Source organism: Corythoichthys intestinalis, chromosome 3 (assembly GCF_030265065.1).
Source record: "Corythoichthys intestinalis isolate RoL2023-P3 chromosome 3, ASM3026506v1, whole genome shotgun sequence".
Lineage (NCBI taxonomy): Eukaryota > Metazoa > Chordata > Actinopteri > Syngnathiformes > Syngnathidae > Corythoichthys > Corythoichthys intestinalis.
Window position 1 is genome coordinate 47,105,162 of NC_080397.1, and position 23,435 is coordinate 47,128,596.

The 23,435-nt window shown below is 38.5% G+C and overlaps 1 protein-coding gene across 1 annotated transcript in view; it reads right to left on the reverse strand.

The window, feature by feature from the left end:
- Nucleotides 1–23,435, reverse strand: part of LOC130913145 (anthrax toxin receptor 1-like) — a 68,148-nt gene continuing 44,713 nt past the window's right edge. The window contains exon 18 of the mRNA XM_057831501.1: nt 1–7,111. Coding sequence (XP_057687484.1) covers nt 6,701–7,111 — 411 coding nt within the window. The 3' untranslated portion in view covers nt 1–6,700. The remainder of the gene's footprint in view (nt 7,112–23,435) is intronic.

A 23,435-nucleotide genomic window follows, 5' to 3' on the forward strand; every position in this document is an offset into this window, starting at 1 on the left:
TGAAAAAGAGGGGGTCGTCTTATAATCAGGGCCGTCTTATATGCGGGCCAATACGATATGTTCCAATTTGCTTATATGTTCTGAAAAATAAAAATCCTGTTCAATGGATTTTTTTTTAATAAACTCAGATATCTTAAACTAACACATTTTAGAACTATAATTGCAATACCGTGATACCGTCATATTTTGGCTTAAGGTTATCATACCGTCAGAATATCATACCGGCACATGCCTACAGCTGATTATAAATCACACCTGTATAAATGCACAATGAAGAGGAAAAACAAAACATAACTCGCACTACAGTATGACTCTTATTTACTTTGGGGGGGGAGGATTTTTATTTTATCAGAGACCAAAAACAAATATTATACAGTATAGTAATAACAATAAAATTAAGAACAACCGGCTAAATACACTGTTTGTTAACGTAACCTATTACAGTGGTACCTCTACTTAAGAAATTAATTGGTTCTGGAAGAAAAATCTGTAAGTAGAGATGCATTTTCCATGTAAATGCCTTAATCCATCCAGGCGCCCCAAAATCCAGACATAAATCTTTTATAAAGCATAAAAAAAAGCATCAAAACATGTAACATATTGTGCATTATGCAAAAAACTTATAGAAGAATGAAAGTTAACACACTAAAGTAAAGCTGTCAGAACATGTCATGGCCCAAGCTGCGAATGAAGAAGATGCTGGGATACACATATGCACATACAGTAGAAGTCCCTCTTGGCCAATTGGATCCCGGGATGCCAGGCAATAGCCAATGGCAGAGCAGCTATAAGCACGTTACGTTCAGTAAACTCTGGGAGCTATGAGTAGCAGCACGTACTGTATTTTTGCCTAACGTATCCTGAAGTTTCTTCTGAAACAAGAGGCAATATTTTCCCGTTGAGGTGTGTCGTAACCTGAAAATTCTGTATGTAGAGACATTCCTAAGTAGAGGTACTACTGTATCAGTTATTCATAAAACAACAGCCTAAACAACACAATATAACTTGTTTACCAAACTCTCACTCCAAGTCACTACAAAATCCATTGAAGTCTTTAACCACTTCTGAACAACTCAGCCAACTCTGGAAGCAAAGGACACAAGAGTGCAAGAGAGTGTATAAGTTCCAGGTGGGGTTGGTGCTTCGTTTGAATTTGAATGATTCCGATTCCACGTTTCGATTCCGGTTTCAAACGATCTTTGATTCTGATTCTTTTAATAGGTAGGATCAAAAAAATTTTTACTACAAGTTTTTCTACAAGTATCAGTTCGTTAAGGGCTGACGGTGAGTGTTTTGTCCCTTGATCCTAAGTAGACTACTTTTTAATTTTGATTTCTTTCTAAACTGATATATGGTTAATCCGTCCACAAGATGTCACTATTGTAACTCCGGACTGTACAGTTTTTCTTTGGTTTTGCTATGTGCGCTTGGCTTCCCCTAGTGGTGACTTACTGGAAGCAGCAGGCAAAAATAACTTCAGTTGGAAAAGAATCTTTAAAGTGTACGGACACGACACACCTCCTCTGCACTACACATCGTTGGGAACCCATAATAAAACAAAATCTGTAAGCTTGCACGTTTTAACAGAGGGTCTGATATCATTTCGGTGTGTTTATTCTGTTACTTTGTTGTCACACATGTGAAGCGAAGGAACAGGTTTATGTGCGAATTTAAATTAGCCACTTCATATGATTTGCTCATAACTGATCTAGTCTTCATGTGGCTTCTTCTGCGTGGTGTTCGGCTGCTATTTTGTCCGGTTGGCAGTCAGAACTTGGAATCAAAATTTAAAAATTCGAATGGTTCCGGGAGAACTGGAGTTTTAGTCCCGGATCCCATCGATGCTCGAATGCCCAACCCTAGTTGTAGGCTCAGCCAGCTTGTGAAAAAAGTGTGACTTAAAGCCCTTTCAGACTTACATTGTGGTAAATTCCCGTGTAAGGTGATGCAGGATTTACCCGCGTCATGGCTTTCAGACACTGGGAGATATCCTGGGCATAACCCAGGGTCAATACTTTCAGACTTGTCCCTTGTTGGCGACTCTGCGCTCTTTGTGCAGGAAGGCCGGCTGGCGCTGTTTTATAACCTGGACATTACATCATTTTTGGTCGGCAACGGGAATAAAATAAACCACACATTTCCAAAGATGGTCGATGGACTGTCTCTTCCTTGGCTGTACGATCCAGTAGCAATTTAATTTTGTTGTTTCCAGTTTAATTTTGCTATTTCCAGATTGCCATGTTGATAACTGCAATGTTTGTGTACCGCTTTTCGTCTGACCGCTGCAAAGAAAGAGGAAATGACAATCAACCCGCCATGATATTTATGTAATCAGCCTTCGCGCTGTGACGTGGGAATTAAACGCCTGCTTTCACACATGCGCGTCCCGGACATTATACTAGGACCAGTGTTGATTTCGTCAACGATGACGATAACGAAAATATTTCGGCAACGAACAATTTTTTCATTACGGTGACGTCACGATGACGCGCTGAAAATGGGTCTTGGGAGACTAAAACATAACGAGACGGATGCCAGTTGTCGTCTGACGACACGAGAACGGGATGCAAATTTGCCATAGTTTCCGTCATGAATTCACAATGTGTGTTTTTTTTTATATGTGTAGTTAGCATGTATTTAGCAGTTGTTTGATCATGTCACTCATGTGACGTGCTGCGCCGGCTGGTGAGTAAGCCTGTTCCCATTCCATGCTCCATTTGTGAAACATATGTGTCAGGTGCCGCTTGGTAAGTTTTGCTTTCTTATCTTGGCTAGGTATGCCAAGTTTCTTTAGCCTTTAATGGTCTGTGCTGAGTGATCATCACACACTAAAGTAAAGTAACACACACTAAAGTAACTTGTAACAATAGCATAGTATTCACGTTAGCATTAGCGTTCACGTTAGCATTAGCATTTACCGCAGTGACTTCTTAAACTTTTGGAAAACATTTTACATACAGTTCATAGGGTCCAGGTGAGTTTAATTCATTGCAAATAACGTTTTCCTGCTGAGTGTGTATTATCATCATGAAAATGGCCTTGTAGACTACAGTTATGTGCTCGTCTGTCATGTTCTTGTATTTAGTTATTTATTCATGGACTAAAACTTTTGAAGTTTATAGACAAAAACACTTTGAGAACTGTCAACTAAAACTAGGCAAAGACGAAAACATTTTGAAATGACTAAAATATGACTGACTAATAAGTATTTTTGTCCAAAAGACTAAAACGGAAATTAAAATTGCTGCCAAAAACACTGGCTAGGACGTGACCCGGTAAATATCTGTGTCATCTCAATTTCAGTCTACCTGGGAAATTGCTTTCACGCATAAGGGCTACCTGTTTAAATCCCAGTTCAGGTATGTGTGAAAGGGACTGTAAGGGCTACCCGTTTAAATCCCGGGATTTATATACTACCGTAGTTCCTGGACTATACTGCCCCATTCACACATACCTGAACACCCTTTAACACTGGAAGTCCCGGGTTTTTTTGGCTATAAAAAATATCAGAAAGGGGTCAAATGACCTCGAAACCAAACTGACTACTGGACTTAGTCAAACAATGGACCACTCAAACAAGCAATCAAACAGGCCAACCCTACACACTCCTGTGGAGTCGCTGCCTAGGTGTGAAGGGGTGGGGGTTCACTCTGGATAGCTGCAATCAACATCTTGAATATAAAAGAGACGGGTAGACTTCTTGGTGGGTCTTGCAAAGGAATTGGCTCACTCTCATGTGGGCGCAAATAGGGCGCAGAAGGAATTGCTCCAACACCTAGCCCCGGGAAAAGGGCAAAGTGTCATATGTCACCACATAAAAAATGTTTCGTTTTTTATTACACTGTCCCTTGTACTGTAAGCAAACTGCAGCTTTTCGAATATGTAAGAAGGTTGTCCGCCCGATTGCCTGCCTGAGTGGTCCCCTGTCCAACAAAGCCAAGGCAGCCCTCCCCCCACAAAAACTCAAGATGCTAGTTGGAGCAATCCAACCCTGTGGTTTTGCGAGTGTGAATGGAAATGACTAATGTGGACCATAATGCTCAAAAAAGTTATGCTGATTAGGGTCAGATGATCCTTCTCTGGTTACAAAAGTGATTTGTATCAACTGATCCACCCTTGGTAGTTTTAGTGTTAAATCCCGGGATTCAAACAGTGTTCAGGTACGTTTGAAAGGGGCATTATAGTCCAGGAACTCAATAGGATATAGAATTTCTATTCCTGTGTCGTTTTCCTGTTGTTGACTTTTCAGCACGAATGGGAGCGCAAACCTCATTGTATATATTCAACCAGTGATTGTGCGGTGACCAGTCCAGGACGTACAGGGATTAACTACTTAAATACCGCATTGGCCCGAATAGAAGACGGTGTTTTTTGCATTGAAATAATACTGGAAAAAGAAGGGGTCATCTTATATTCGCGGTCTAGACATTATACCCATTCACGATGCTAGATGGCGCCAGATATCATTGAAGCGATGTTCTGTCATGACAGATCTCAGCTACTCTCAAGTTTAATCCTTATTCAGATTTGTTTCAAGACTACATTTACTGTTAGAATTCACTTTGATGGTTAACGCAGTTATTGCAATTTTGTTGTTTTATCACAATACATTGGTTTATTTACATTTCAAAAACCAGAAGCCATTCATTTACGAATGTGATTACACTTTAGTTTACATATTTAAATGTTCAGATATTAAAGTGATCGTCTAACTTAAATACATGTAGGCTCTAATAAACCACAATTGTTCTCTTGTACTAAAATATGTTGTCAGAAACACATAAAATGTTAAATCAATGGCAATATTTTATAATATTTAGTCTATATTTTGACCGTTAGTTGGCGCCATGGTTTGCAGGCTCACAGTGATGACGTAATTGGGATCTTTCCAAATGTGTAGCGTGTTCAACAATTGCTTATTACTGCCTAAACTCGCGAAGTTAAATGCCACGATGTGCTGCTTTTGGATGCAATTTCCAGTCAAATGGAAACAAGGGGAATGAAGTGAATGGTCAAGGTGGAATTATTATTTTTAGTGAATAAATGTGCATAAGTGGAAGCTTCTCCCCTTTTTGGCACTTTTATACACGTATCCTAGCTACCACGCGTTATAATGTACATGGATTACACAAGGTGTGCTCTTTGGCCTGTACTGTATGTAAAGCACTGGACAGCTCTGGATGCTAACAATCTACATAATTATATTGGGATAAGTTTGAAAACGCAATATGCTTACCTTGAATATCTGCTAATAAAACCGGAGTTCCAAACAGCATACACTCTCGCTCCCAACCGGAGTTCCAAACAGCATACACTCTCGCATCACCAGTTTTGCTCAACTTTTGTCTTATCGGGTATTTGCTGCAAGCATTTTCACCTGAAGCTCGTCTTGTGAACGACTGACAGTGCGGTCCTGCTCTTCACTTTTCAGATCTGGTTCAAATAGGAAGGGTAGAACATACGACATGTTGGGAAAGCTAATGAGTGACATGCTAGAATTTCGGCAACGGGACCGGTGACGTCACGCACTGCGACGTAACAAGAATGGCGACCTATCACTTAAAATAATTTTACAAACTTTATTAAAACAAAAACATTAAAAGGGGTTTTAATATCAAACTATTATAACTCATACTAACATTTATCTTTTAAGAATTACTTGTCTTAAAAATAGAGGATCCCTTTAAGATTTAAATGAGGCAAAATAACATGCTTTTTCTCTCAAATATATTGTTATAATCATTTGTTTCGGATGAACTGTAATTATTTTCTGTGTAAAAATAAATTTGGTGTTCAAAAAAATCTTTTTTCAAACTTGAATCTTGAAAAAGAGGGGGTCGTCTTATAATCAGGGCCGTCTTATATTTGGGCCAATACGGTAGAATAGGCGCCAGCTCCCCCTTATCCAGAACAAAAGATGTAATGGACAATTCAAATTTATGGCGATTAGTTGAGGCACGGCACATCTTTAAAAAAACAAAAACAAAAAAAACATATTAACAAAATAACAGTAAAAAAAAAAAAACATGTTAAGGATTCAAAGCTCTCCCTCGATTGTGGCCTGTCTTTCGCCACATATTGACAGGAGCGTCTGCGATAGAAGAGCTGAACATCAGTGCTCACGAATGTGCCAAATGTCATGTCCAAGTCCTGACTGTTTACTGTGACATGGAATTTAGCAGGCCAGCTGTGACTCACATCATGCTCCTGCGAGGATGCTGAAAAACTGTTTAGTCTCCACTCCGGCATGTGAATGTGAGATAGAAATCAACATTAACTAACTTGAAGGTTGCTGATTAATTTGCCCAAAATCATGTGACGTTCAAGTTCCGACTTAGATATGGGGGCAAACGTCTCACAAAAAAAACTTGCCACATCAAGTAGCAATGTTGGGATAATAAAAGCTATGACATGATTTGTTCCGTATCATAGAAATCTGACATTCAGTTGGAGCCATTTTCGCGTGTAGAATAGCAGACTTCCCTGTGGGTCCATCATCTTTCTGCTGGATATTTGATTACATGTCAATGATTCAAGCATCCATCGGGCTAGATGTGTACAAAGTCAGTGTAGACAAATAGCAGAAAGCAGCTCCTTGTTGTCGTCTTTACAAGGTGGGCCGCAGCCCGTTGGGCTTCGCTTTCCCGCAGACACAATCAAACATGGTCATGAATTCTTGCTGGGACTCTCAACTTGTAAACTACAGGCCGGGGCGTGGTGGGGGCCGGGCAGGCGGTGGGGCTCGCCCAGGGGCGGGACCTAAAGGTAAGGGGGGCAGGGTGCCAGAAGGAGACAAGGGCGGCGGCGGGGTGGGCAGCCGGTCGGGCGCGGTCGGTATGTGCAAGGAAGTGGGAGGAAGAGCCCGTTTGGGTGGGGGGGTGTAATAGGGAGGAGTTGAAGGAGGGGAGGGTGACGTGTCAGAGGGCGTCGAAGGAAGGAGGGGCAGGGTCGCGAAGAAATGGGGTGGGGACGGTGGCCCCCCTGGGATTGGCGGGAGAGTGCTCTGTGGCGCAGGTGGACTCCTGCTGGGAGGGGTGTAGATAGGCGATGCGTTGTAGTGGGGGTAACGAGGGGGCGCCGACTTCATACGGATAAAGTTCATGCATCTGCCCTGAAATGACCAAGTAGAGCAGATGTTAGCCAGACTTCAAGTGCAATGAACTCAAAGACCTCTTCTGTCTATCCAAAAGGCCTATAGAAGGAGAAAAGTCATGAACACAGTAGAAAACAAACACACATACGCTGTATTTCAATCAAAGGTATGAAACTGATATAAAAATAATAAAGAAAAATAATGACTTACTTTTACTGAACAATCAGTACCTTTTTTAAAGTGAGTACATTTTTCTCCTCTGGTTTTATAGCAAATTATAAATATTTGAGAAGTTAAAGGCAGGATCTGTCATTATTTTGGAGCGCATCGAGTTTTGCATGAGTACAGAGCTCAACTTGGAGCCAACCCAATGATTCTCATCTTGCTGGAAAATAGAGGACTGTAGTCCAATTCAAACAGTTTTAGTTCAAGTTGTACTAAATGCTCACAAGATAACACTTTGTAGGACAGGCCAACCTACATTGGTATTTTAAATTGTAAAAAAAAAAAAAAAAAAAAAAAAATTATGTAACTCGACTTGGGATATAATCATTCCCTACATTTGAGGGAGTGAGTCTTCTTTAATAAAGGTTTTTAATTTTCAGGAGCAGGTTTTAATTCTTATTATAACAAATTATGACCATTTATGACCCTAACAAAGTAAAACAAAAGGGAATTTACTTTAACCACATTACTGTTGTCTGTCACAAAAAGCATTGTCCCTGGAACCTCAGCCTTAAAGACTTGTAGGCTCTAATAAGCCACAATTGTTCTTTTTTACTAAAAGTTATTTGAAATACATATATCATTTCCATTGATTTATTAATCTATAATATTGAGTACATGTTTTGACCTACGGAGGGCGCCATGTTTTACGCAATGCACACGGGGGGTGATGATGCGGTTGGCATGGACGGGGAGAATAGTTATGCTAGCTAGCAAACGAAGCTAGTATGATGAGTGGCATGATTTTGTCAGATTTTGCGGCTGGTCAGATTATTTTGTTACAGAGCTGTGGGATGAGTTCCCAACGTCGTACCTGCATCCAATTCCAGCTCATCAGCAGTGTCTTTAAACCGATCCTAGGCGGCTTGCCGAGATAGTGACATGCTGCTATTTGACAGTTTTTATATCCCTTTGTTGCTTGTTGCATCATTGCCTTGTTTTTTTTTTCGTTTGTCTGCCTCTCACCACGGTTTTCCCTCTGTTTTTTTTTTTTTTTTCACATGATCCGACCTACTGTCATGGACTCTTTTGGTGTCTCCCTTTTCGTGATCGCGTGTGTTTTTTTGCGAGTTCAATGAACACTTCCGCAATTTCTTTGTTATGGTTGTCTGCTTGCTGTGTGAAGTGAGTCGCGTTTTCTAATTTTGTGGTCAAACCAGCCACACTTTCCTTTCAGTTATGTTTCCCTTTCAGGTTTTATCACAACTAGGGATGTCCCGATCGATCGGATCGATAGTGTCCGATCACGTCATTTTCAAAGTATTGGAATCGGCAAAAAAATATCGGACATGCCTTTTTTTAATATATACTGTATATATTTTTTAATTAAATCGTTTTCTAATTCTAGTTAAAGTTACAGACATAATATGTTACACTTATCCAGAGTCTTTAGGCTTAAGGTAGGGTTATCAAATTTATCCCAATAACGGCGGTAATTAATTTTTTTAAAAAGTGTATCACGTTAAAATATTTAACGCAATTAATGAATGCGCTGCACGACCCACTCACGCATTGTCGCGCGCAATCTGTAATGGCACAGTTTTACCTATATAGAGCGCTAAAAAGCAGCGTATAATGAGTAGAGTGAATTTTGGCAGCCTTTGGAGCCTTTTTTTAAATGGCTAAAGCCTTACAATCCCTCTCCCTACGATTAGAAATATCGTGGGAAGCAATGTGGGGAAGCAAGGTCGGAATTGATCTTTTTCTTATCACCCTATTTTATTTCCCAACGCAGAGAAGATATATCAATTGGTAGCACTAAGCACAGTCATGGTTGCACTTCCCATCATGCATTTGGGCATGGCTATAGTATCATTTACTGAAAGCTCAACAAATACACTAGATGGCAATATTTAGTCACAATATACAAAGTCACATTTATCCTTTAAGAATTTCAAGTCTTTCTATCTGTGGATCCCTCTCACAGAAAGAATGTTAATAATGTAAATGCCAACTTGAGGATTTATTGTCATAATAAACAAATACAGTATTTATGTACTGTATGTTGAATGTATATATTCGTGCGAGTTTTATTCATTATTTTCTTAATGCATTGTCCAAATGTATATGATCGGGAAAGATTATCGAGAATGATTGGAATTGAATCGGGAGCAAAAAAAAGCAATCGGATCGGGAAATATCAGGATCGGGAGATACTCAAACTAAAACGATCGGGATCGGATCGGGAGCAAAAAAACACGATCGGAACAACCCTAATCACAATGACAGGCAACGCATGTGGGTTGCGATTTCTTTATAAGGAAAATTATGACTCTTTTTAACGTCACGTGGAAGTATAGCCCTGTGGTTTACGCGCTCGTCTGTCGCACAAGAAACGCTCCCGCTGGAGACCTTCATTTAATTGCTTTTGCTGCTCTTTTTGTGAAATATCGACAATGCTGTCCTGCTCATCACTTTTTCGCTCGGGTTCAAATTGGAAGGGCAGAACCGACGACATGTTAATGTGGCTAACGAGTGACACAGTGGAAGTACGACAGCGCTGCCCAGTGACGTTACCGCCCAGAGTGCATTGCGTCATCAACAACAATTGCGAATTACTAGTTAAACTAATTTTACAAATTTTATTAATACGAAAACATTAAGAGGGGTTTGAATATCGAATTATTATAACTCATACTAACATTTATTTTTTAGGAACTACAAGTCTTTCTGTCCGTGGTTCCTTTTAAAAGATCGACTTCTAATCAGAGTCAAGTTTGTTTTTAGGATTGCCGTAAAGGGGCCATTTACATTGTGACGCTGCGACATCACGATTGTGTTGCTGAATGGGCTCGCGGTGTTTGTCACATGGTCTTTACACAGTAAAAATGGTGGAACGTGGGATTTAATTTACTGTTTTATAATACTATTTGTTTAAATATATTTTATGTTAGCATTTTTGTGCCTTTTGAAGCAAAAGGAAAAAAAAAAAACATGGACGCCATGGCTTCGAGTGGGTGGGTATGTTCTCTTCTGGGCTGAGGAGGTTGTTGTCAAGGAAGTGCATCATTGGCTGTCGTCTTGTAAAACTGCACTGCCCCCTAGGGCCTGGCATGAATACTACATTGTTTTCACGCAGAATTACAACATAATTCGAATGAAGACGGAACCAAGACGGAACCATGTAAATGCAAACATGAAATTTGTCATATTCTCAAAGCGTCACCATGTAAACGGCCCCTTAGGTAACGGCGTAAGGTGAAAATACTGATCATCATTTATCGTTATGACAGATTTGTATGTGTGTTTATTTTATTTTATATAGTAAAGTTTTAACATTTCTTATTATATTGCTTAGTTTTAAGATTTTCTCTATCAAAGCAATACATAACTTGCTCGTATTGCTTTAACAGTGTGCTGACCAGACACCTGCTTTCAATTCCAGTACTTTTGTCTCGTTGATTGTCAACAATTTTTTGCCAAATCTTCTTGACTTATCAACCTGGATTTGTATGAAAAGTAGAAAATCTTGCAATGATGTTTCCATTAAGTTATGATTACATTCCACACACTGATGAAACTGTGAATAATAGATCTCAAACTTGGCACATGTTCCAATGCATGTGTCAATAAATCTGTGTTTTTGTTTTCGCAAATTTACAACAACAGCAAATCAGTTTCTCAATGAGCAAACAAAGCAAAAAGATCCATCTTTTGTTGTTTTGAACCGCCTCTGCTGTGTTGAACGGGACTTATTCCAGCTAATAAACAAAGGTTATCTTTCAGGGCAATGTAGTAGGTGACATGTTACAGGAACCGTAAACTGTGTTTGGCACTGATGGATCTTATTAGTCCCACTGCAGCATTCATTTAAGGGAAGTTATGAAAGGAGGATCCCTAATTACAACCAGAGCTGCCTGTTTACTGCAAATCCTCAAGGAGGCATTTTCCCAGTTCCCTGGAGAAGGTTTACAATGAGAAGAACTCACTTAAACTCAGGATGTTTGCTATTGGTTTTGTAAAGCCAAAAAAAACCTGAGGTTGTTCAATTAGGCATTCCACTGATGTTTTCAGGAAACGTGCCACAGTTTTGCATAGAATTTAATATATTTGAAACACTATCATGCTTGGCGTGAAATCTAGAGGTGAGTAGTAGCACTGCACGTTTACTCCGTTACATTTACTTGAGTAACTTTTTGAGAAAAAAATACTTCTGAGACTAAGAGTCGTTTTACCACGCCATACTTCTGTTACTTTTGTTAGTTTCACTACCACGCCATACTTCTTACTATTACTTTTGTTAGTTTCACCAATGTGACTTCGCAACAATAATCATATGACTCCATTACGACAATCAGAAGTAACAATACAGTCAGATGACCACATACAAGCTTGCAGTCGGAAGTCCTTTTATCACGTCGGCCTCTTCAATCATGTGGTGTCTTTAAAAGACCATTAAAAAATCTATTTCACATAGAGCGCTTTCATCAAAATAACTCGAAAGCGCGGATTTCTACCTCTATACCAATTTTTGCTTTGCACCGATAGACCATGGAAAACCGTAGATAATAATCATTTTTAATTTCATGGTAGGATTTTTCTTCTCCACTAAAGGGCACTCATGCTCTTTGGATGGTTGATGTTTCATTTCTGTAGATTTTTCTAGTCAGAATTCGATGATTTTTGTGAATTTGTTTTTTTATTTAATATGGTCATATACTAGATTATGGTACAATATAATAATCAGAGGTGAGTATAGGAAGCCAAAAAATTATTCAAGTAAGAGTAGCTTTACTTCATAATAATCGCGGTTATTCTCAAAACACATGCAGCGATCCAATGCCGGATTTAGGTTGAAAAATTACAAAAGCTGTACCGCATACAAACAGGAAGGATTGTCTCAGGAGTGATTTGTTAGAGGATTCAAGGTAATTATGATATTTTTCTTACCATGCATGCATTTTGAAACGTTGTGAAAAAAAATCAATGGTAGAAAGTAGCCGCTACTGAGAAAGTAGCTGCTACTGCATTGGCATCATAGTTCGCAATATTTACGTAAAATAAATGCTAACTGCACATTTTTTTTTCTTTTGCTTTTAGCCATGAATAGAGACTGTTTTACGTCCATATCCATAAAGAATTCGGGGATTTAAGCATTTATTCACTAGAATTTTCACCGGAAAAGTTCTGTTTATGTAAGGCGCTCGCTAGCTACAGTACATTTACTAACAGACTAGCATTGTACTTTGACATATTTACGTAAAAAAATGCTTACTGTACGTTTTCTTTTGGTTTTAACCAAGAATCGGGACTGTTTTACGTCCATATTGAAGTCAGTATGCATCTTGTCTAACCCAATCAAATGGAGTTGTGTTTCATTGAAACCACTGCATCTTGCCTAATGCAATCAAATGGAGTTGTTTTTCACAGAAACTGCTGACAGTTAGTTTTGCCTCTGATAATCATGGACTTTTAACTGCCAACCAGCAAGACTCATGACCTAATCACCAAACACACCTCCTTATCTGTACAGCATATAAAGAAACGCCGAGCCATCTGTCTAGTGTGCATTTCTCTACACAGCTTTTGTTCTGTCACTGAATTCACCCAGAAAACGGCGCAGTATTAATCTCTTGCCTCCAGTCGTTTTTTAACAATCCAGTCTAGCAGTCTCACCTGAATTGAAAACGAACACGCAGAGGACCTGAAAGACTGTCTCCAACGATATCTATAAAGAATTTGGGGATTAAGTATTTATTCACAAGTATTTACCGGAAAACCTTTGTTTACAGTGCCTTGCAAAAGTATTCGGCCCCCTTGAACCTTGCAACCTTTCGCCACATTTCAGGCTTCAAACATAAAGATATAAAAATTTAATTTTTTGCCAAGAATCAACAAGTGGGACACAATCGTGAAGTGGAACTAAATTTATTGGATAATTTAAACTTTTTTAACAAATAAAAAACTGAAAAGTGGGGCGTGCAATATTATTCGGCCCCCTTGCGTTAATACTTTGTAGCGCCACCTTTTGCTCCAATTACAGCTGCAAGTCGCTTGGGGTATGTTTCTATCAGTTATGCACATCGAGAGACTGACATTCTTGCCCATTCTTCCTTGCAAAACAGCTCGAGCTCAGTGAGGTTGGATGGAGAGTGTTTGTGAACAGCAGTCTTCAGCTCTTTCCACAGATTCTTGATTGGATTCAGGTCTGGACTTTGACTTGGCCATTCTAACACCCGGATACGTTTATTTTTTAACCATTCCATTGTAGATTTGGCTTTATGTTTTGGATCATTGTCCTGTTGGAAGATAAATCTCCGTCCCAGTCTCAGGTCTTGTGCAGATACCAACAGGTTTTCTTCCAGAATGTTCCTGTATTTGGCTGCATCCATCTTCCCGTCAATTTTAACCATCTTCCCTGTCCCTGCTGAAGAAAAGCAGGCCCAAACCATGATGCTGCCACCACCATGTTTGACAGTGGGGATGGTGTGTTCAGGGTGATGAGCTGTGTTGCTTTTACGCCAAACATTTCGTTTTGCATTGTGGCCAAAAAGTTCAATTTTGGTTTCATCTGACCAGAGCACCTTCTTCCACATGTTTGGTGTGTCTCCCAGGTGGCTTGTGGCAAACTTTAAACGAGACTTTTTATGGATATCTTTGAGAAATAGCTTTCTTCTTGCCACTCTTCCATAAAGGCCAGATTTGTGCTGTGTACGACTGATTGTTGTCCTATGGACAGACTCTCCCACCTCAGCTGTAGATCTCTGCAGTTCATCCAGAGTGATCATGGGCCTCTTGGCTGCATCTCTGATCAGTTTTCTCCTTGTTTGAGAAGAAAGTTTGGAAGGACGGCCGGGTCTTGGTAGATTTGCAGTGGTCTGATGCGCCTTCCATTTCAATATGATGGCTTGCACAGTGCTCCTTGAGATGTTTAAAGCTTGGGAAATCTTTTTGTATCCAAATCCGGCTTTAAACTTCTCCACAACAGTATCTCGGACCTGCCTGGTGTGTTCCTTGGTTTTCATAATGCTCTCTGCACTTTAAACAGAACCCTGAGACTATCACAGAGCAGGTGCATTTATACGGAGACTTGATTACACACAGGTGGATTCTATTTATCATCATCGGTCATTTAGGACAACATTGGTTCATTCAGAGATCCTCACTGAACTTCTGGAGTGAGTTTGCTGCACTGAAAGTAAAGGGGCCGAATAATATTGCACGCCCCACTTTTCAGTTTTTTGTTAAAAAAGTTTAAATTATCCAATAAATGTTGTTCCACTTCACGATTGTGTCCCACTTGTTGTTGATTCTTGACAAAAAAAAATACATTTCATATCTTTATGTTTGAAGCCTAAAATGTGGCGAAAGGTTGCAAGATTCAAGGGGGCCGAATACTTTTGCAAGGCACTGTACATAAGGCTAGTTACATTCACTAACAGACTAGCATTGCACTTCGACATATTTATGTAAAATAAATGCTAACTGCACGTTTTTTTTTTTTTGCTTTTAACCAAGAATCAAGACTGTTTTACGTAAGAGTGTGACAATATCTCGATACACCGATATATCGCGATATTTTGCAACCCGATCGGTTATCGATATGCTCCCGCCAAGTATCGATACTTTTATTTAACATATTGGCCATACAATGGAGTATGGATGCTGTAAACTGCTCAATGTTTGTTGAGCAATTCCTTGGCGGTCCACTAGGGGCGCTCGGGAGTGGGGGTGAGGGTAAAGTGCGCACAAGTTGTCGAGAGAAGAAGAAAGGAAGCTCCAAGTGGGTTGAAAAAATAAAGCTCCGTGAGAACGGTGGAGGAAAAAATGAGAAAAATATTGCTAAAAATCACACATGGGGACACACTTTAGATTTTACACCAACAAGAAAGGAAGTAAGGTGAACAAGGACTTTGCTGTATGAAAGAATTGTCGAAGAAAAATAAGTTTCACTGGCAGCTGGTGACGTAGTGGACACCGGAGTTTGTGAGCTTGGCTTTCATCACTTGAGGTAAGAAAGTTTTGCAATGTAATTGACTTTCTAATTTACATGTATTATTTTGATGATATTTGGTGTTGAATGATATAAAATAAACCAGGACCCTAAACTGGATGAAAAGGAATATCAAACAAGCCTACATGAATTTACTGATTTATTTGATATTATTTGAGTACCACTTTCCATCTAGTTTACTACACAAACTGTTATTACTACCATTTTGATACAATAAGCTATAAAAATGGTTTGAATAGCTTCCAAGATATATAAGGTGATGTGCATGATAATTAATGTAGCCTACATATTAAAAATAGCTAATTATTGCATTTTTAATTTCTATACATTCATATTTTTTTAAATTTACTCAATACTTCCGACACAACAACAAAAAATCAGGATTTAAACTAAAAAGCTATTAAGTAGTTAATATTTTTTGTTTTATTTTGTTTTTAAGGTGAGGAAGACTGTGACTGAGCAAGTCTGACATCTTAAATGCTGAAGCAGATAGTGGAAGTGCTCAAACCAAGCAACAAAGGTCATATACGAAGAAAAGACCCACCAATTTTATCGTTGCCCCACTCCAAGCTCAACTGCTGACACCTACAGCACTAGTTGTTTTTTTTTTTTTTTAAGATTTAAAACTTTAAAGAAATTAAGGGTGCCATTCATCATGATCTCTCCAAGCGATATCAGTGGTTGTGGTTTGTTTCCTCTATACGTGCAGGTGCACAATTTGCAGTAGATTTATATTTTACAGCAATGTCGCACAGAAAAGGTGTCACTGTTTAATAAATGACTTAAACAGTATTTTTTTTCTATTTTTTGAAATATCTTTTTTTTTTTCCCGTTTCAACAGTTCTATCGTAGAATATCATGTATCCAATTTCTGACCAATATATCGATAATCGCTGTATCGTGATATAATCGTTATCGTGAGCCTTGTATCGCGAATAGTATCGTATCGTGAGGTGCCCTGAGGTTCCCACTCCTAGTTTTACGTCAATATCTATAAAGAATTCGGGAATTAAAGCATTAATTCACAAGACTTTTCACCGGAAAAGCTCTGTTTACATAAGGTAGCCGCTGGCTACATTCACTAACGGACTGGCATTGTACTTTGATATACTTACATAAAATAAATGCTAACCGCACGTTTTTTTTTTTTTTTTCTTTTAACCAAGAATTGAGACTATGTTACGTCCATATCTATAAAGAATTCAGGGATTTAAGCATTTATTCACAAGAATTTTCAACGAAAAAAGCTCTTTGTCTGTGATTCCAATCGGTCAGCTTTGACGGCCTCGCCAACAATGAAGGCCCCCTATTTATCGGCCCCGTGTCCCGTCAATACATTATGAAGTCTATGCTTTTTTGACTGTGGTTCCATAAGACTGTCATTAGACAATCATAATTATGATATGACACTGTCATCAGCATTAATGAATGCTTATAACAGATGTCATTTAGTGTTATCTGGCAAATTATCTTCCTTTTGAATGGTTGTAAAAGAGCCGAGCATGACAATGGAGTAAGTGACATAATTTGCTGGATGACACTTAATGACATCTGTAATAAGAATTCAGTAATGCCCATTATAGTGTCATGTCATAATTATGACGGTCTTATGACGCCGCTGTCAAATAAAGTGTTATCTATTAACCCGACTAAAATGAAGGGGAAAAGTAGCAGTTTAAATTACTGTACATAGATTATGTTGTGCTGAGAAAAAAAAAAAAATCATTGTTTAAAGAAATAATCAGACATTGTAAGCAGTTACTCATTACTTGAGTAGTCTTTTTTAACTACTTTTTTTGGATTAGTACCTTTACTTGAATAATATTATTTTGACGTAATGCTACTCTTACTTCAGTAAAATTTTGGACTACTCTAGCCACCTCTGGTGACATTATCTGAGACATTAGTATACCTCCTTAATAGAGGTGGGAATCTTTGGGCACCTAACGATTCGATTACGATTCAGAGGCTCCAATTCGATTATAAATCGATTATTGATGCACCACAAACACCCCCCCACCCCCACCCCCGCTTTTAATTTTTTGTACACTAGTTCCAAAATTGTTCAAAAATCCTCTCAGGCTAGACAAACTACTATTTCAGTATCAAGTTAACCGTCAAAAACAGTAAATAAAATACTAAAGTCTGTAACGGCAGCTTTAAACTACATTCAATTCATTTAACGTTGTGAATCAACTGTTAAAGTTGTTAAAATTGCTCCCGTTATTCCATAATTTCCCTTCTGTCTACTTTCGACGTGAAAGTTTTAAAACCGTTTCATCATTTAAAAGATAGATTCAAGTCAAGATTTTGCCGATTTGGGTTTTTTTTTTTTTTTTTTTTTAGATAAAACGTAATTAGGTTCGCTACAACAGAGCCTTCTAGAGAAGTTTACTGCTTTAAGATGGCGCTTGTTTACTAGCGCGGGAAAGTCTGTCATTTCGCATCTAGTTCTTGGTATATGATCCAACACGGCCGTCGTCTGTCATTTCACATCTAGTTCTAGATATATGTAATATCAGTGGCGCCACCAGGGGGTGGCCACGGCCATCCCTATAGATTGGTTGGCCACCCCACTGGCCACCCCGCTTGCCAGTATATCGTTAGATTGTTGTAGCATCAGTTATGCATTTCATCCCAAATGAATGAATTTATTTAGTTTTGTTAAATGTAGGGCTGTCAAGTTTATCGCATTAACGGGCGGTAATTAATTTTTTTTTAATCACGTGAAAATATTTATCGCAATAAACGCATTCGCAGTACGACTCATTCACGCATTGCCGCAAACAGCCTACAATGGCATCATTTTACTTCTATACAGAGATAAGAGGCAGTGAGTGGAGTAGATAAAAGCATTCATTGGGACCGTGCTTTTAATTGGCAAAAGCTTTGTCATCTCTCTATAAATATTGTGGGATGCGACATGGGGAAGAATGACAGGAGTTGATCTTTTTCTTAACATCCTGTAGTGTACCCATAGCAGAGAAGATATAGCATTTGCAGACACCACACACAGTCATGGTTGCACCACTTCCCATCATGCATTTGGGCAGAACAGTTAAGTCGCTACAGTATCATTTACTGAAAGCTCAACAAATAGACTAGATGGCAATATTTAGTCACAATATACAAACTCACATTTATCCTTTAAGAATTACAAGTCTTTCTATCCGTAGATCCCTTTCACAGAAAGAATGTTAATAATGTTAATGCCATCTTGTGGATTTATTGTTATAATAAACAAATACAGTACTTATATACAGTATGTTGAATGTATATATCCGTCTTGTCTTATCTTTCCATTCCAACAATAATTTACAGAAAAATATGGCATATTTTTTAGATGGTTTGAATTGCGATTAATTGCGATCAATTAATTTTTAAGCTGTGTTTAACTCGATTAAAAATTTGAATCATTTGACAGCCCTAGTTAAATGTACACCTTATGCCTAATATATACATAACACAATAAAACAGAATTGTTGTGGAACTCAAAATGTTGACTGGACATTTACGGACTATGCACACATTAAATCATTAGTAACATCAAATATTAAACAATACACCAAAGTATATCAGTAGCCGTGTCCTTAAGTCTTTCTGATAGTTTTCCCCTGACCTTTTTACTGCAATAATACAATGAAAACCTGAAATTATGGCTTTTAGTTTTGGCCACCCCAAGATTTTAAGTGGCCCAATCTGGCCACCCCTATGAAAATTTTCTGAAGGCGCTACTGTGTAATATCTACTATAGCCGTATGTTGCCATATGTTTGTAGCAACTAGCAACTGGGCGCTGTTTGCAGCGGCTGACGGCCGCAGTCAGGTATTATTGTTGTTTTTTTGTTGTTTTTTTTTTTTTATCTAGCGGCATGAGTTGAACATGATATTTACTCTCGGTCCGTTCCCCCTCTACTCCTTAAGCATCAAAAGTTTTTATTGTGCCTGTCTCATTTTGATTTGCTCTTTGGATTTTTATATCAAATGGACAAAATTACAGCTGACCAATTAAGGTGTAAGTGTAACTGCTGGAAACAACTTGACATGTCTTGTGACTACAATTAATGTTTAACAACTGTATGGTTATGTTTCTTTTGCTGACCTCTTTCATTAGGTAGAGTTGAGGGCTGAATGCTTGAACCTAAGAAGTAATAATTTACGTTCGTGTGTGCGTACGCACCTAACATACATAAGCCATATGTGTCGCAGCCATGCCATAATGTTTGACGCTGTCTGGATAGAATGTTCAAAAAGCTAATTATGATGGGGGTGGGCAACATGGTAGCCAGGCAGTCTTCCATAGAGCAGCCTTGGTCTCAATGGAACTTTGAATGATCACAGAATAACCAACTGATGATGATAAATGGAATCTTAATGTTGATTGCATAAGTTGGCCACTTCTAGGAAATGTCATAGTACATTTGATTTGCCCAGTGACATCTGCATATACGGATATGAATATTTAAGTCATGTTGTATTCGAAATATTTTCCGATAATATTTATGAATTGGTTTTGTTTGTGTGTTCGTAACATTGTGGACAGCTTTAGCCTTGCATCTGCATGCAATTTCAATCTGTTGTTTAACATAACTATCACAACACACTTGGACATGTGTGTATGCATACGGCGGTCTCGCTCTGTATTTTTAAACAAAAAAACTAGGGTTGTTCCGATCATGTTTTTTTGCCCCCGATCAGATCCCGATCGTTTTAGTTTGAGTATCTGCCGATCCCAATATTTCCCGATCCAATTGCTTTTTTTTTTGCTCCCGATTCAATTCCAATCATTCCCGATAATTTTTCCCGATCATATACATTTTGGCAATGCAGTAAGAAAAAAATGAATAAAACAATTAAATTGCTCCAAGTATCTTTTTTTATTGTCGAACATGACATTGTTCCACTGTTTTGCATCAAAACAAAGCTTATCAGCACTGTGCCATAAAATATGTAAACAATAAGCATGTTAAATAAACAGTTTATTTCGGTGCCACACTTTGTGAGTGCGACAATAAATGGCAGGGGAGGATGTTTGTTGTTATTATGAACCAATCTTTAAACCAAAACTAAAGACTCTGGACGAGTGTAAGACATTTTGTCTGTAACGTTAAATACAATTAGAAAACGATTTAATTAAAAAATGTATATATATTAAAAAAAGGCATGTCCGATATTTTTTTGCTGATTGGCGATCGATCGGGACATCTCTAAAAAAAAACATTATGACCCCTCAACACTAGCCCTGCCTTTTTCTCTGTTGTCCTTGCGGGTTAAATGAGAAACACTTGCGATGAAGCAATGACTCACACTTTGTTCCATACTCCCCGTCAGACTTGAGTGTAAACACAGCTGTATGCCACCTGACACAGTTTTATGAAAACAATGAAACAGCTGGTATACATATAGTTCAAATATGTATGTAAAGGCCTTTATATAGTACAGCCTGGATTGTAAAGCTGAATGATTGTGACAATGCTGACACATGAAAAATACAAACCAGTTCTTTTAAAAGCAATTGGTTATCTAGAATCTGAAAAAAAATTTATCACCACTTTCCATTCATTTTAGATTGGGTGACAGATGTACCAAAATGTAAGTGCAAATCCTGCTTGGTAAAAATTCTGATAAAGGAATACTGGTATGTTTGTACGAAGTTTGTCATTGGATAAAGTTTGGCTGCTGCGCAAATTGATGGAGTGAAAAGATTTCTGCTGAAGTCATCACAGGACGAAGCCAAATCTTATTTCTCAATGGACCGTTGTGCAGGGGGGAGGAATGGATAACATTGCTCTTAACTTTTGGCAATAAACATGCAGTTTTGGACAGTTGAATCAGCACACGCTAATGAAACGATACAAAACAATGCTAGAATCAAAAATTGTAGTACTGAAGTAGCCAGCAAACCAAAACACTACTCGGACGCTCTATACATTAACTTTTTTTTTTTTTTTAACCGAGGTTGAATGACATTTAAATGTAATGTTAATTTGTGCCAATCCTACCTCCTAGACTTTATGTTCACTGCCAGCAGTAAAGTGTACTATTATCGCCTCAACTGCACAGCTGGCCAGTGAGCAATACCATTTGGCTTTGTCCTATAATGACTTCAGCAGACATTTTTACCTTGCATGAATTCACTCTGAAGCTAGACATTAGACGTAGGTTAACTTCCATTTTACCACCAGTTCACCCATAAAGCTGCTCTACTGCAGTGGTTAACACTTGTTGTCGAGAATCTAATTTGCCATGCAGTGAGTAATCGAGATTAGACAGACATACAGAACAGTTTCCACTTTGACTATACATAAACTTTGTCATATTACCACACTGAAACAACCTTCCGACTGTTGTAAGTGCTTTAATGTTTTTTCATAGTTTATCTCATTAGGTGCCATTTACGGATATACCATCCATTTTGAACTAGAAGGGCTCCCAGTCATGATGAATGGGACGTTTATTGGCGTCAATGGCACTGAAAGAACATAATCACTGCCAGTCATCCCAGTCCAAATGGCTTTGCCCCCCGCGCAGCATTTTTACTTGCCTGCAGGACTACCAAACGTCTGATTAGATTCACGCATGACTGGTTGCAATTAGACATACTCAAGTAGAGAAACTATCGGTGCCAGGATTAGCGATCAGGCAGCATAGAATAGGATGTCAACATATGCACACTTACAAGTAGAGATGAGCGAAATTTCCGATTCTTAGATTATTTGCGATTCGGCAGTGGAAGAGTCGAGACCTATTTGCAAACATCCAAATTCAGTTTATCAAAATATGCCAAGTTAAGCGGAAGTAAAACACAGTCAGCGCGGTCTTCGGGACGCAATGAGGAACAAACTGAGAGTAAACATCATGTTCAACTCATGCCGCTAGATAAAAAACCAATAATACCTGACTGCGGCCGGCACCCGCTACAAACTACGCCCACATAATGCTACGGTAGATATCGCATGTATATAGAACTAGATGCGAAATGACAGACTCGCCGGTGTTAGTAAACAGCCGCCATCTTAAAGCAGTTGACTTCTATGGAAGGCTGTGGTAGCGAACCTTCCGAGCAGAACTAATTAACTTTTTATCTGAAATACTCTTAAATCGGCAAAATTTTGACTTGAATCTATCTTGAAATGAGTTTTAAAACTTTCACATGTCGAAAGTAGACGGAAGGGAAATTATGGAATAACGGGAGCAATTTTAACAACTTTAACGGTTTATTGACAACATTAAATTAATTGAATGTAGTTTAAAGCTGTTGATACAGAATGGGGACTTGAGTGTTTTATTTACTGTTTTGAACTATTAACTTGATACTGAAATAGTAGTTTATTTATTTATCGTAATTGAATCGTTAGATGCCCCAAGATTCCCTCCTCTACTTACAAGTGATTCACACAATACTGGGTTGTACACTTCACATTGCCAATTTGTGTACGCTCCACCCCACCTAATGACATCTTTTTTCTGCCCCCCTTTTTTTTCTCAACGGTCATCAAGCCCCCCACATGGTATCAACCAGAAATACAATTAGCTAACGATAGCGCTACAATATTTATAGTTAGTGTATGCGCTTAGTGTAGGCATATTGTATATCTTGTTGTTGTTTGTTCTTCTCGGCACGCGATCAAAATGGGAGTATATCATACTCCCATGTGATACATTAAAACTGTTCAGACCAATGGTACACTCAGATTTCCATTGTCCGTGTCAAGCAGCTGAACAGGACAGGTTAAAAAATGGATTTGCTGTACCATACATATCGGTGTCAATATCAGTGAATGAGTTCAAACTGAAATAAAACAAGCATTATAAACCTGTTACTCATCCTTTTATTATTTTAGCATGTTAGAAGTGCTGATGATTGTAACATACAGTACAGTTATTTTGAACAAACTGCACGTTTTTAGAGGATGGTTCCATTTTTAAGGAGAATGGCAACAACTCTCTTCCCTTGTTTGACTTTAATATTGAAATACTGCATTGTGAGAGTATGTTATAAATTTTTTGCCAAACGACCAATCCATTTTTTTATGGCATTGTGACTAATCACTGCCAGTTTCCCAGTCAAAATGGAATGGACGTCTCTCGTTGTCCAATGAGTTAATTGACATTAGGATTGTCCTTGAACTGACAGTTGAACATTTCTTCCTTTCCAATATCA